The 16,681-nt window shown below is 39.4% G+C and overlaps 1 protein-coding gene across 1 annotated transcript; it reads right to left on the bottom strand.

Annotated features, from left to right (window-relative positions):
- Nucleotides 1–1,642: 1,642 nt before the first annotated feature.
- cd2bp2 (CD2 (cytoplasmic tail) binding protein 2) lies at nt 1,643–16,026 on the bottom strand. Its single transcript, XM_017715467.1, has 7 exons — nt 15,929–16,026; nt 12,792–12,867; nt 11,456–11,588; nt 9,227–9,384; nt 7,597–8,176; nt 4,390–4,475; nt 1,643–1,951 (listed from the first exon to the last, which is right to left on the bottom strand). The coding sequence occupies exons 2-7, from the start codon at nt 12,864–12,866 to the stop codon at nt 1,841–1,843; spliced, it is 1,143 nt and encodes a 380-aa protein (XP_017570956.1). The 5' UTR covers nt 12,867; nt 15,929–16,026; the 3' UTR covers nt 1,643–1,840.
- Nucleotides 16,027–16,681: the final 655 nt, after the last annotated feature.

Genomic DNA, 16,681 nt, shown 5'->3' on the forward strand with positions numbered 1-16,681 from the left:
TAAAAAATAATCACCATGTCACCTTAGGGGCTCTGTAAGAGACCGGTGAACTAGAAAGTAGTGTAAATATTTTGCTTTATTTACTATATTGAGGCCACGAGTTATGAGAAAATTAACTTGTGGCCTCAAAATAGTAATTCATGGCCATGGCCATGCCTAAGTAAAAATAATCACCATATCACCTTAGGGCCTCTGTAAGTGACCAGTGAACTGGACAGGAGCATAAATATTTTGCTTTATCTACTATATTGAGGCCTCGAGTTAAGAGAAAATTAACTTTTGGCTTCAATATAGTAATTCATGGCCACGCCTTAGTAAAAATAATCACCATGTCACCTTAGGGGCTCCATAAGTGACCGATGAACTGGATGGGTGTGAAATGGGTTTGGTGTGAAATGGTTCTGATGTCTTTACAGCGGTGGTGATAGGAACTGGGGGTCACCATGACTACAACACAAATATACACATTTTATTTACTATCCAGAAGCACCAGAGAACCTACACAAGTCTTCTGAGTTTATATGGAATGTTGATGATGCAAAATCTGAAATAATAAGTTTTGGGGACTATTTTGCCTCACAGCACCCTGCATATTATGTATCCCTCCACCATGAATGGAGTTTAAGGCTAAAATCTTCTCAAAACTATCATAAAACAGTGTCTCCGTCATCAGGCAGTGAATTCATAACCATTTCATGTAGAAACTTTCTGTGAGGGAGCTTTTAGAGGTGGACGTCTGGTTCCTGTCACCACCACTGTGAACAGTTCTGACTCTAAGTTTCTCCAGAACAGTGTTTCACACCAAACCGCTCTGAACTGCTCTGTTTACATTTTAAGGGGGAATTCCACTAACTTTTCTGCATAATCAGACAATTACTGCATAAATTCCTGAACATTTCTTCATTAGATCGTCAAGATGTTTATAAATACACAGCCTGATGTCTGAGACATTGTTTTACAATAGTTTTAAGATGATTTTGGCCCAAAACATTTTTAATCCTTATTTTTTTGCATTTATTGTATCACCACTATAAACATTAAAACTCAGAAGACTCATGTAGGTTCACTGGTGGTTGTGTATGGTAAATAAAGTGTCTATATTTGTGTTGCAGTCATGGCAACCCCTTGTTCCTTTCATCACCACTGTAAAGACATCTGAACCACTTCACACCAAACCGCTCTCAATCTGTTTATATCTCCTACACTGAGTTTTGGAGAAATTTTTAAATGTTTGTCTACTTCTATTACCATGCTTTTTGATCAATATGTTTAGCGACAAACAGTTCAACTGTAAACTGTCCCCTTCATACTTCAGCAATACTGTACTTGATTCCAAACCATTACAGCTCTATGGAACCGAACATCTCATTTAAGTATTACTGCTGTCTTGCAGTTAAATGGCAAAACTACTGTTGTGATATGGAAGCTAAACAGCACTTCTAGTAGCCCCAGGTTCTTATTAGGAAGAGTCAGTTTTACCTGTACAGATCCTAATTTAGTTTATTAAACACTGAAGCAACTGATATTACATGCAGTGCACAAATTGTTTTTTTTGTAGTTTTGATTAATGAGATTCAAGGCAATGCAGAGGTCAGTTCAGATTCCAATAATCACTTTCAGTCTCCAAAAAAAAAGCCACTGATCTGGTGAGTCACCAAAATTTATTTTAAAACAAAGATACACGCTCAGGTATCAAATAGTTAGACAAGAGAACAAGCACTTAATCAGGGTTTCCATCACATAGGAATTTCAGAGAAACACTGAGCAAATGCTGATTCCGGAAATATCTCTCACAGCTGACAAATGTGGAAAAACGAAGGTTTTGAAACATGAAGGCGAATCACGTATAAAGGTCGAAGTCCAGTCTCTTGGAGTTGTAGAACTGTGCGCCCTCCTGGTCGATCCGTCTGCAGTACACGCCGTCCTTAAAGTAGCCCTGATCGACCCAGTCCTGCACAAAAGAAAAGAAACATGAACCAAATTTATCATCTGCAAATTTTCTTAGTGGTGCTCGATCAAAATCGGTCCATATCGGCTCCTAACACACTTTTTTTTATTCATAGCTAATCTATAATGTGACTTTATGGTGTAAATAATGTGAGTCTTATGTACATACGATCTACACTTGAATGCTGATCAGCCAAAATTGTGAGTTGAAACACAAGCAAGACGGTCCTGCTTCATGTCCGTGTGTTCAATTTAGCCACAAAAGCGTAAGCTTCAGAAACAGAACGTTACTGTCTCTTTGTTGCCTTTTGCTTGAATTGATTTTGGAAAATGTTTGCATAATTAAATTGTTAGGATGTAAGTGAAGTTGAGTGGTTTGATATAAAATGCATTTTAAAGAGTAAATACATGTCACTTTTCTACAGAGCCTCCACGGGACAGTGGTTTAATAATTAAAAAAAAAAAAGTTAATGACATTGTGTTCCCTCGCAAATGTTTTGCATTATGATGCCAGGGTTTGCATTCGTTTGCAAAAGCTGTGCTTTGCTTAAGCTCAGACATGAAGCAGCTCATAGAATTTTACGTTGATGTTTGATTGAAATATAAAGACATAGTGTCGCTTCTCAAAATCAAACAATTCCGCGGTTAGTGACTCAAACTGAAACAGAGATCGAATGTAATATAGTATATTATAGTTAAAGCTACATTTCCACTGCAGAGAAGAGCTGAATAAACTCAGCACAGACTGGAGAAGCCAGGAAAACAGCTTTTAACGTTTTTATCAAAACTCTAATGCAGGCAATGTCGTTGGGCACCTCTGACACTACATTTGCTTGCTGTCTGACAAGCATATATTTTGCGAGGGAACACAAAACATAAGTAAATGAATGCAAAACATTTGAGAGGGAACGCCATGTTCAAGCTGTTCATGGTACTTACCAGCGTAACATCCAGTTCCCACTCAAATTCAGCCTATCACCACCACTGTAAAGACACCTAAACCATTTCACACCAAACCAACTCTGAATCTCTCTGTTTACGTCTCACACACTGAATTATGTTGAAATGTTTAAAAATCTGTGCAGAGGTGAGTAATTCAGGTCCAAACAGTAAAAATCCCTATTTATTTAAACAAAAAACTTTATCACAAATCTATCATACGACTGTGGGTATTTCCCAATAGCTAGTGAGCGCTCTTAGTAGCCACTGTCTACATAGGCTGTCTACGTACACACTTAAAAAGATGGCTCTGCAAGGGTTCTTTAGTAAAGAAAATGGTTCATTACAGACCCATGAACACTTTACAAAATCCTTTGCATAATTAAAGGGTTCTTTGCATTTTTCAGATTGATGAAGAATGTGCTATAGATGGTTCTATATAAAACCTTTTTGGGAAATGGTACAATGTAGCACCAAAATGCGTTCTTCTATGGTTACCATGTCAAGCTTGCTACAATAAAAGAACAAAACCTATTTTAGATTTCTTCCCCTATATGTTAAACGTAATAAATAATAAATGCAAATAAATAGAAATTGCACACAGAATGTGCAGAAAATGCACGTTTTGTCCACTGTAGGGAAAGTATTTACATATTTTCACTTTTTCAGACTGCAGGTTTCCTTCTGATGACTCTTCCATGCAGATCATATTTGTGCAAGCAGACCTGCACAGTATAATTCTGCACCACCAGTCATGCGTCAGTGAAAGCTCCTGCAGGTCCTTCACTGTCATTTGGGGGTTTTGCTCTGCCTTTCCAGGAAGCACACAAGCAGCTCTATCTGATAGTCTTCTTGGGTTTCCAGATCTTGCCTTGACTTTCAGTTTCTCTTAACCACCAATTCTTAATAAAATTCCAGACAGCGGAAACTGCAAGCTGGAAACACCTTAATATGTTTTTGTAGTTTTCCTCTACTTTGTAGGCATCAGTTAGGCTACGTTCACACAGCAGGTAAAAGTGGCCCAAATCCGATCTCTGTATTCATATGTGACACAGATATGTGTGCACGCCAGTCCAGCTCCACATTCGTCATAATTTCGGGCTGCTGAGACTCAAACATTTAGGCTGATGTTTCTGTACCAAAAAATTAGAAGAGACTCATCGCAGCCAGTCTGTGATTGAAGAGATTTAGAATGAAACAGCCAAACGTGGTTTGAGCCCGAGGCTGCAGCGCCAAAAAAGTTTAAAGAATCTTTTACCTGCTGTGTAAACGTAGCCTTTTCACTTTCAGATCCTCAGGCAGCTGCTTGATGAAGCTCATGGTTCTTGTGTCTTGGCACAAATTTTAAGGGGTCAGTGTATTCATTATGCTCTGGAATCGTCATCAGATGACAGCCTCTAATGGCAATTCTTGATCTGTCTTAACCACTTCTGAAGGGTCATGTAAGGACTAACAAGGTAATTAAGCTCTGAGACTTCATAGCTAAATCTAGAAGATTCTGACCTGCATCTGCTGGCTGCTGAAGGGTCCGTAGAGTTCCGAGCTTTCCTTATTCTCCCATTTATACTCCCACATCACTTCGTCACTCACTGCAGAGAAAAAACAGCACACTTAAAAGACCCCCAGAAAAATATACACTTTCAGCTCAGTGCCTGAGGACCCCTTAACAAAGCCCACTTTATTCTACTAAGCCAGAGAACCAATCCTAGAGTCATAAAATGTAATACAGTAACTTTCTATATTTTTAATTATTCATATAAATAGACTAACACCATGTTGATTTTGTGTTCTTCCTATAGGTGAATAAAACTGCTAATTTGATTTGGATGAGCAAAATATTCTAACATTTGAAAAATTTTGATTGAACTCACATGAATTAATCAATAAAGCTGTACAATTTTGACTACTTTTCTGTGTCCAGTCCAATAAACGGAGGGTTTACAGATTACAGGCAGTTGTGGGCTGGAGGTGAGGGAACCAGCCTTGTGACCAGAAGGTCACCGGTTTGATCCTCTGAGCCGACAGGACATGACTGAAGTGCAAACTCTCATTAGGTTCTGTTTCCCCTCTTAAAACAACATCTCTGCTAATGTACACACTTAATAAAGATGGTCCTTCAAGGTTTCTTTAGTAAAGACAATGGTTCTGTGTAGAACCATAAGGACTCAGATCAATTTGTATGCGCTTTTACATAATATATGGTGTTTGTGTTTTTTCCCCTCTTGAATTTATGTATAAACACTGGATTCTACACAAAAATAAAAGTATTTGTTGCCATGCGGCAACATCTGCATCCTGTCTATATCTCAATTCCTGTGACGCGTAAATCAGCAGTGTCCATGGCTGTGAATCATACGGACAAATAAAAGCAAAAATGTTTGCTACTGATGACCTACATCTAAATGAACATGCCAATTAAGTCATCAACGTCTGCTAAATCCACCTAAAGAAAAGGTTCAATCTAATTTTATCTGCCTCGTTTTAAAGAAAAGCTTATTATGGCAACACTAATAACGATCTGCCTACAAATACTGAACTAAAGGCAATAAACACAAACATGAATAAATATTTTCCATTATAAAGTGTAAATAAACTATTATATTAAATATATACACTGATTAGGCATAACATTATGACAACCTCCTTGTTTCTACACTTAGTGTATAGGTGCACTTTGTAGCTCTACAGTTACAGACTGTAGTCCGTCTGTTTATCTGATACTCTATTAGCCCCCTTTTACCCTGTTCTTCAGTGGTCAGGACCCCCATGGACCCAGAGCAGGTAATATTTGGGTGGTGGATCATTCTCAGCACTGCAGTAACACTGACGTGGTGGTGGTGTGTTAGTGTGTGTTGTGCTGGTGTGAGTGGATCAGACACAGCAGTGCTGCTGGAGTTTTTAAACACTGTGTCCACTCACTGTCCACTCTATTAGACACTCCTACCTTGTCAGTCCACCTTGTAGATATAAAGTCAGAGACGATAGCTCATCTGTTGGTCATCCTCTAGTCCTTCATCTGTGGTCACAGGATGCTGTTGGCTGGATATTTTTTTATTAGTGGACTATGCTCAGTCTAGCAGTGGCACTGCTGTGTCTGATCCACTCAGACCAGCATAACACACACTAACACACCACCACCACGTCAGTGTGACTACAGTGCTGAGAATGATTCACCACACAAATAGTACCTGCTCTGTGAGGGTCCAAGGGGGTCCTGACCACTGAAGAACAGGGTAAAAGGGGGTAACAAAGTATCAGAGAAACAGATGGACTACAGTCTGTAACTGTACAACTACAAAGTGCAGCTATACAGTAAGTGGAGCTGATAAAATGGACAATGAGCGTAGAAACAAGGTCATAAAGTTATGCCGGTACACTCTATTAACTATATACACTAAATATTAAACTGTGACAAATACAATAAAGTTTATATTATTTGCTAAAGGTGTAGCATAAAAAAAAGTAAAAAAAAAAAAAAGAAAAAAAAAGAAAAACGCATTGGCCCTGACTTTCTTCCAAGTGTGTCCAATTTACTGTCTTTCATGGAAAACACTGCCAATGATAAAAACTCTGCATCTGGGTGCATCTTAATTAAGTTTGTATTGTTTATAGCTCAGCTGAACTGTTTTATAACATGTTGTGCTTTTGTTTTGAAGCTAAATTTGTACAAAAAACATTTAGCTACTCTGTATAACTATCATCATCATCATCATCATCATCATAACAATGTGTAATACTGAGTCTGTTTACATGCACTTAATAATCTGATCATTATCGGATTTCTGCAGTTATCTTGATTATTGATGTAGTTGTGTCAACAGCACACTAGAAGTCAAGTCCAGAAATCTGATTAAGAAATCTGATAAACAGGCTGAATTTACCTCAGTGATCAGATTTCTCAGTACCGTAAACTCTTACTCTGATTTCTTTCGGATTTCTCAGGCTGAGCATGAATGGGAACAGACGGTGGTACAGGAAAAAAGTGAGCAAATACACCAAATACATCCTTGACAAAATGGATTTAAACATTCATCTTCTAGACGATGTATGTTCATATTTTCAGGTAAAGCGTTGCAAGGATTAAAAAAAAAAAAAAAAAAAAAAAAAAAGGCCTCGGCATGAAGTTTGAGTTTTACGTTACATTTACATCATGTCGTCTTCTGTGAGGTTATTGGCTAGTTGTAAAGCAGCAGTCTGATTACTGTCTGACTAATGTAGCGACAGAGCTTCCCCACTATCTGATTACTTAAGTTCATGTAAACATGTTGATCAGATTACTGACAAAATCTGATTTTCTGTAGTTAGCATGTGTCAACATCCAGTGCTTCTGCTACTTCATCTGGAAACAAAAATATTGCCCAACAGACATCCTGGTCCTTCTTCTGGACAAGCTCATCCTTATTCTCTACCAGAGAGCAGATCTCACATATCAGGGTTTTAGTTTAATTTTCATTTTCCCCAGCATTTGCTGAAAATCTACAAACTCTTCAACCAGTAATCAAAGTGTACACGCATTCCTCTTAAATGTCTTACTATATGTTTCTGTGTAAAACACTAAAATTAACACAATATTGGAAAATATTAACTATTCCGAACCGAATCTGTAGACACATCATGATCTTTAGTCAAATGGATTTAAAGAAAATAGATCTGCAAATTATGATTCAGTTTGAACACTACAGTCACCACATTCACTCCGCTATCCTTCACCTCTGCCGTTATCCTTCTCCTTCTTCTCTTTCTCCACACTGTGCCGCTCGTCAAACTTATCAGCGAACATGTCCAGCTCGTCCTCTTCCTCCTCGTTTTCTCCTGGCTGCTCTGCGGCCGCTCCATGATGCATGTTCTTCAGCTTGTAGGTCAGCTTTTCATACGTCTGCTGATAGATCTCATATTCGCCCAAACCCACCAGTCTGTCCGCCAGAGCCGTCAGCTTCTCCAGCTTCTCAGTGTCTCTGTTTGTTGTCTCATCTTTCTCTTCCTCCACACCGTCCCTCAGCCGGCTTTTCTTTTTCCGTCCCCTGAGCCCCCCCAGCCTGCGAAGGGCAGCGGAGACGGTCTCTCCAGGCAGAAGCAGGCCAACAACAGCTTCTTTCAGTTGATAGAGATTGTACTTGGCTAATGGATCTTCCTCTGGCTCTTTCTCCTCCTCTTCATCTTCTTCCTCATCTCCCTGCTGTTCTTCCCGCAGTCGCTCTTCCTCCGCCTCATCCTCGTCTCCAGCCCTTCGTCTCCGTTTAGCAGAGAGACCCTTCTTTTTCTTCTTTATTGGCTGCTCTTTGATTTTTACCTGTAAGACAGTTAGAGAACTTACACATTTAGGTCCCAATCCCATTTATTCTTTTTACCTCTACCACTTGTTTCCAAGTCTTACCCTAACCCCTTGGAACTGAGTTACAGGGTAGTGGGTGAAATCTTCCCTCTGAAATAAGATGCTCAGATAAAAAGAGCATTACTTCATTAACAGCTATTAGTGCTGCTCTGTAGGCGACCCTGCCAGTCTGCAGTGACAGCAGAGGAGGGTAAAGTTCAGCTCCTCATTGCTGGGCTTTAACTACAACATTTAGGACATCATATGCCTTTAAAGGGGTCTGGCTCAGTTCACACATGCTTTACATCTCTAGCGAACCTAAAGCACCTTGCTTCCAGAAATGATGCCATGATCGCATCTTGGTCCAAAAGGATCCAGAGTTCATGGTACTTAAATATGAAAATCGGTAATGTTAGAAAAACTAACACGAATACAATCAAACATCCTGATTTACTACCAATTTATTTTTAACCTTCATGGATATTCAAATATTTGACTACTCTGACTCATCTCTAGTGTTTACAGTAACATCCAACAACATTTCTCACTATTAGTACCATTTAGATCAGTTATTAAGTGTTAGATCTGACAGCCTCACTGCAGACCTGGTACATCTTTTACTTTTGGCTGAAAATTTTCAGTGGGTGACGTTTCAGTGCAAACACTAAATGCTGTGATTTCCCTTAAAGCTCCTATCACGATGCTAGTTTTAAGCTTTAGCTCAAAACATGGGGGCAAACACCCAGAGTGACACCAGCTGCCACAACGTCTAACCTGATGCTGCTGTTGTGCCTGATACAATCATTAAAAATATTCACTAACACAGCCTCCAGTGGGTTGTGGCCTTAATAAGTGGCTATAACAAAATTCAATAAGGTATTTGTCTATTAGTGAAAATAAAATTTCTGGGCTTTCTTTATTTAAATCTAATTAATTATGAAGTCAAATATTTATACCTTTTACTGAGCACTGATTAGTTCTGAGTAAAGCTTCACCTTAATAACCTTTGCTGTTCCAGACATAACGTACCCAGTCGATGTTATCCAGCCAGTTGTCCCTGATGTCCTTTTCCTTTTTGATAAAGTAATTCCCCTCCGAGTCAAAGTGCCCCTCTTCCATTTCTTCATTCAGATTGAAAGGGGTGATGGGCACTCCTTCATCACAATCAATCGTCGCCATTTCCTGACCTATAAAAACACAGACATCATCATATACAGTATATTGCCTTCACACACATCTGAACTTGAGTGACATCCCATTTTTAATCCATAGGGTTTAATATGTTGGCCCACCCTTTGCTGCTATAACAGCTTCAACTCCTCTGGGAAGGCTTTCTATAAGGTTTAGGAGTGTGTTTATGGGAATTTTTGACTGTTAGTCCAGAAGCGTATTTGTCAGGTCAGATACTGAGGCCTGGCTCACAGTCTCCACTCTAATTCATCCCAAAGGTGTTCTATCGGGTTGAGGTCAGGACTCTGTGCAGGCCAGTGAAGTTCTTCTTCACCTCTTCTTCCCTGATCCACGTCTTTATGGACCTTGCTTTGTACACTGGTGCACTGTCATGTTGGAACAGGAAGGGGTCAAACTCCCCAAACTGTTCCCACAAAGTTAGGAGCATGAAATTGTCCAAAATTTCTTGGTACTGAAGCATTAAGAGTTCATTCCACTGGAACTAAGGGGCCAAGTCCGACTCCTGAAAAAAAAAAGCCCCACACCATAATCCCCAATCCACCAAACTTTACACAATGCAGTCCGACAAATACCATTCTCTTGGCAACCGCCAAACCCAGACTCGTCCATCGGATTGCCAGAGGGAGAATCGTGGTTGGTCACTCCAGAGAACACATATCCACTGCTCTAGAGTCCAGTGGCGGTGCTTTACATCACTGCATCACTGATTTAAGGCTTGGATGCAGCTGCTCGACCATGGAAACCCATTCCATGAAGCTCTCTACACTGTTCTTGAGTTGATCTGAAGGCCACATGAAGTTTGGAGGTCTGTAGTGATTGACTCTGCAGAAAGTTGGTGACTTCTGCGCAGTATGCGCCTCAGCATCCGCTGACCCTGCTCTGTCATTTTAAGTGGCCGACCACTTCCTAGCTGAGTTGCTGTCGTTCCCAATCGCTTCCACTTTGTTATAATACCACTGACAGTTGACTGTGGAATATTTTGTAGTGAGGAAATTTCACGACTGGACTTGTTGCACAGGTGGCATCCGATCACGGTACCACACTGGAATTCACTGAGCTCCTGAGAGCGACTCATTCTTTCACTAATGTTTGTAGAAGCAGTCTGCAGGCCTAGGGGCTTGGTTTTATACACCTGTGGCCATGCAAGTGCTTGGTACACCTGAATTCAATGATTTGGATGGGTGAGTGAAAACTTTTGGCTCATACATGACCAACTGTTTGTAAGATGACACTAAACTGGACGGCTTCTTGAAACTCTTTACTGCACTTACTGTTTATAACAAATTAAATTGTGTTATAAACATTGCTGCCTTTAATTATATAGTTATATGTTTAATAATATAATTATATAATTATATTGTTTTATAGAAACACTTTGTCCTCTTGCCCTTCATAAGTGGTCAATCTCTAAACCAGCTGATCAGACAGTTTATGATTGGCTGACTGGTGGAATTTAATATATAGAACGATCTGTTCTTTGTCAGACACTTTCATTTTAACACTCAATCAGACTGGAGTCCTTTAATATGGAGGATCAGCTGATAGCAGAGCTGGTTTAATGGAAGCCTGGCTACTACCAAGTGCTGATTGGTTGGCATTATTGCTACGGCTGCTGACTGGTCAGCTTTACTGCGACTGAACCATGATTGGACAGCTTTACAGCCACTGTGCGCTGATTGGTGGGCACTACTGCTAATTTATTTCTGCTTAATTTATGTCTATTTCTATTTTTATTTCTGCCTTATATTTTTTGCTGTCCATCTACCTATCTTCTTAAAGCACTCCTCGTGCTGCAGATTATAGTTAATGTCTTTGTCTCCTGTATGACAGCAAATAGATTATTTTTGCTGAGAGCTGATACACTAAAATATACAACTAAAAGTAAAAACCTTTTCACGACTTTGGGCTTTTAAATTTTACATATCTACTCTAAACCTTTAAAAAATATTATACTGATTAGGAAATGTTTGTCCTCTAGATCACCGCAACACCAAAGAATACAAATAAGAGAGAGATCATTTCTTCTTCTGTCATTGTGTGGGGCAGTGAACGTGCACAGGCAGGCACCTTCAACATCATCGCTGGCGAGAATGTTATATTTGCTGTTGTTCTCTCCATCCTCTCCCTCATCTTCCTCATCACTGTCTAAAGAGTGCTTCTCTTTAAACCTGGAGCCTGGACCGCTCACCGCGTCATATACCTGCCCGAAAAACAGACACAGCAACACATTAAAGGACGCCTAACATGGAAAACATGCTTTTCCCTTGCTTTGTTTCGGAATAAGAGTGTTGGATGTGCTATGTAAACACATAAAAGTTTCTTTCACTCCCATTCACTCTCTACAGTCAAAGTCCACAGTATTTATTTTTCAAACATCTGATCAGTTGAAACAGAAAAAAAGACCCAGTAGTGCTACATTTTCGAAAACACTACCAAAAATTGTGAACACATTGGTTTTTATTCAATATTTGGCACTAAATCCAGTTAAACTAGACAAATTTTGCTCTCTCTAATGACACATGCAGTTGGTCAGTGTCTACAAGCATTGACGATATACACGATATGCTCAGAAAGGCATGTTGTATTGTGACAATGTATCACAATAAACATATATTGTCATATTGCCCAGCCCTGTGTATAATTATACTATAACGTTTTGGTGCAAGTTTAGCAGCAGCATTCAAATATTTGCCTATTCAGCCTAAAGCAGCTGAGCCCCGCCAACTTACACTGAAGTTATAAGGAGTGTTTCAGCCTAAACTATATTCTGAATGAGGCACAGTTTTACACAAAATTAGTCCCGTTAACCTGGATTTTGTGCCAAATATTGAATACAAATCAGTTCACAGTTTTTGATAGTATTTTTTTAATGTAGCACTACGACCTCTTTTCTAACTGATCAGATGTCTGAAAAATAAATACTGTGACGTATCGTGACTGTCATGATATCTTGGAGTATCGCAACATTATATTTTTGCCATATCGCCCACTTTTGATTATGCCAACTCACTGTGCTGAACAGAGAGTTGCCTTTTATTGCCAATGGACTTCTTTAATTGAATGAAGATATTTGATTCTTAATGTCACTTTGGCCCTTTTAATGCAACAACTTATTAAAATGTTATGCTGCTTGGCTAGACAGGCCTACTGTTTATAGGACTATACTCCTACACCGACTAGCAGGCAGTCAACTGCAATTAAAATAAATTTTAAAAAATTATACGGTTAACAATGTAGCATTATTACAGAATAAGGAGAGGCTGTTTTTACTATTCAAGCAACACCCATTTTATCTCACAGTTCAGGTCCTGCTTTCCATTAGAAAGCAGTGAAATCACTGAAACCCTAAACAGTCGGCTCAGTGTTCCCTCTTTAGGTTAACAAATGAGAATGAACAGCTCACCTTCTTCTTTGGGAGCTCGTCATCCAAATTAAACTCCCCGTCTCCGTCTTCAAACGTGACTTTCCTTTTCGACATTCTAGAAGACAAAGAACAACATGAGCCTCCAGACTGACAACTAAGGATTTGTGTGGTAGGCTTTATTTATTAATGCTTCAAACACCACAAAACTACATCTGTCCAGAGAGACTGTTCGCTGTGGATATAACTTTATGCATTGTTATCTTCAGATCATAACTTAGTTATCTTGTGATCTCAAGATGATAAAAGTTATCTTGGGATCACAAAGATCACAAGATAAAGTTATCTTGTGATCACTAGATAACAACTTTTGTTATCTTGTGAAAAAAAGATATTTTAAAACCACAGCTTAACTCATTTTCATCGAGATCGCAAGATCATTAAATCATGATCTCAAAATAACTTTGTTATCCTGAGATTACAAGATACCAATGATCTCAAGATACCAATCCAGAAAACTGTGACTCTCTCATATAAACCTGTATAAAACATTTACATTTCAGCTTTTGTTTTTCTTTCACTTATTTTTCTGAGTGTAAATAAGTTTTTGTGAAATATAACAAACACAAACTGTGTATCAGCCGATGAGCTACACCGTAAACCCTGATCTGTTTACTCAAACTAACCGAGGTGACCTGGTCGCCTAAAAGAAACGCCTAAAACTAATCCTTTTCAGTCGTCTGAAATGACGCGCATGGAGTTAAAAGCTTTCAAACTTTTAGTTTAACTAAGTAGAAATACATTTAAAAAATAGCGTTCAAAAAGATTCTATATAGAACCCTGAACATTCAAAGAATCCCGTACATGATTAAATTGTTCTTTGCATTGCAAAAAGTGTTCTTCAGATTGCTGGAAAATGTTTTTGGAACGCGTTCTTAATAGCACCCAAAAGGCTTCTTCTATTGTTATGACGTCAGGGCTTTTGCAATAGAGGAACCCATTTGGGTGCTATATAGAACCTACTTCAAAAAGGTCTACAGCACATTCTCCATCAATCTGAACAACCCTTTCGTGATGTAAAGAACAATTTAATCATGCTAGGGGTCCTTTGAACATTCATGAGCGTTTCTTTACTAAAGAACCCTTGAAGAACCGTCTTCGTTAAGTGTGATACATCAGACACCCTATACCGTTCAAGAAACTTGAGTTTTTAAGTTCAAGTAGCTGCATCACTCCAACTTTAACTTTCACACCAACGTAACAGTAAATATCACAAGCTGAAATGTCAAAGAAAACTTTGTCAAAGAGCTGAGAAAAACTAAGGCAGCAATCCAAGTTGTTTAACAACTAAACTGACCAGACACAGTAAACACTCGCGGGGGGTGGTCAATTCTTAGATGCATCATGATGTGGACGAGGACGATTCTGAATCGATTACAAACGTAAAAAAGTGATTTTATAAATATTTAATTCATAACGTGATGTGGATGGAATGCAAAAGGTGGAACTTGGAAGTGGGCAAGTGCAGCACCCGGACAGTCTCTGGCGGCACATAACAAAAACACACAAGGATGAGCGAGAAATCCGACCGGCTCCCTCTGCATAAGATCAGGAATCAAAAAACAAATGTTAAGAAGAGCTGTTTTGTCCTTTCAACACAAATCAGACCACCTAGGGAGTCACAACATTTAATGTCCAATGTCTCAGTGTATGCTGATGTACCAGTACAGGCTAAAAATATAAACAAAAACACAGACATACTTGCTCTGTAAATGCGGCACCGTTTAAGGCAGAACGGGAAAATCCGAAAGAATAGCAACTTCATCTTCACAACTTTTTAGAGTTTGACAGTCTCTCTTTAAAGTACCAGGAAACCAACTGCGCTGCTTATAAATGCGAATGCGAAGTCCATTCATCTCCAAACGTTCATTTCTCTCTTTGCCGTTTCGTAGCTACTAGCCAGGCGAGACTGTCTGCGTTGCTAGGCGACCTGCAGTCTGCATGCCAGGGGAGAAGGGACCACACTGTATGCAAGTTGTGTCACACTAAACTAAACTATTTTAGAAACGACAAACATGAGAAACTATATTTCATGTGTCCACCCGTTTTCCGTCCAGTTGTACTTGCTGCCAACCAGAGGACCATCGAGCAAGTGATGTCAAAGCTCTCACCCAACTCAGAGGTGAAATTACAACCTCTACCGCCACTTTTACTGTCAAGGATTTGCATCAGTTCTCAGTCTTTGAGAACCAGGGCTTTCGCGCTGTGTTGCGCACACTGGGGCTGAGATACAGTGTCCGGGCTCAAAGATATTTTGACTGAGTGGCAGTAGTTTCTCATGTGCTCCAAACAAGAGCAGTGAATGAGAGCCTTTTAGTTCACTTGCGTCATCTCTTCCATTTGATTTATTAATAAAAGATATTGGAAGTAAATTCATCATGGATCATTATAAACACTTTGCTTTAACACTAACAAGTCCTCATACAGCAAGAAAAAAGAGGCATCGATAATCGTTTTATAATCGCATCGCAGCCTCTGAATCGTAATCGAATCGAATCGTGAGGTGCCAAGAGATTCCCACCCCAACTAAACACAGTCAGTCGGAATGACGTACACCCATAAAGCGCAGCCAAACCTAAATTTAACCGATGTTTACCACACGACCGCGTTGCTCATCTGAAAAATAAGAGCTAACAAACAGAAATGAACCAACTCGCTAATAATCATGTGTAACACTTTCTATTCGCTAGCTTCTTGTTCGAATTTGCCCGTTCCACCTTAAAAGGAGCAGCGCCAGAACGTAACTACTGCCCTATTTAAGGTGGAACGGGAAAATACGAACGAGAACCTGTCAAATATGAAGAACCATCTTGGTTAAAAGTGTAAAATGACATAAAGAAGACTGTCTCTATACAGGCTGCCATAAGCAGGGCGGATATTAGTGACATTAAACCTGTTAAATAATAACAGGGTAAAGTCTGAGTGTAAGCCATTAGCAGGCTGTGCTAAGCTACGTTCACGTTGCATTGCCGAACGCCTCGTCGTGCAGCTTTAGCGCTTATTTACTCTGAAAAAGTAGCACAGAGCTTCAGACACACGATGTGAGCCCGACGAGAAGCCTGACAAACAGAAATCCGAGCTTAATTTCATTTCTATAACACAGAAATCACGCTGTTTACCTTCTAATGTTGCCGATGTGTTTTCCCTCTGCGCCATTCAACTGGAGACGGAAACGCCGCCCACTTTTACTGAGGCAAACTGCACACAGCGCCGCCTGCTGGAGACACCGCGCACTCACAGTCACCTTTTCAATAAGGCCTGGACATGAATTAATACACTGTGGCGACACGTTAAATTCCTTGTAACTCGTGGCCTCAGCATATTGATTTGTAACCTTGACATAGTCATTTGTAGCGTGTATATATGAAATTGTGGCCTCAATATGTTAATTTGTGGCTTCAGTATTTTAATTCGTGGCCGAATTTAGTGAATTTTGGCATTAATATAATGGCCTTTATATTAATTTGTGACCCCATACAGTAAATTGTGGCCTCAGTATATTATTTTGCGGCCTTAATATAATAATTTGTGCTCTCAGTATGTGTGATGTGATGTGTGGCTTCGATATATTAATTTGTGGCCTTGGTATATTAACTTGTGGCCTCAGTATACTGATATCTGACCTCAATATAGTAATTTGTGGCTTCAGTATTTTAATATGTGGCTGAATTTAGTGAATTCTGCCCACAATATAATAAATTGTGACCTTGATATATCAATTTGTAGTCTCTATATGTTAATTTCTGATCCCAATATAGTAAATTGTGGCCTCTGTATATTAATTTGTGGCCTTAATATAGTCATTTGTATACCATTACTATTTCTGTATTTTGTGTGTATAGTGTGTGAGAGTGTGTGTGTATGAGAGAGAG

This window comes from Pygocentrus nattereri, chromosome 14 (assembly GCF_015220715.1).
Source record: "Pygocentrus nattereri isolate fPygNat1 chromosome 14, fPygNat1.pri, whole genome shotgun sequence".
Lineage (NCBI taxonomy): Eukaryota > Metazoa > Chordata > Actinopteri > Characiformes > Serrasalmidae > Pygocentrus > Pygocentrus nattereri.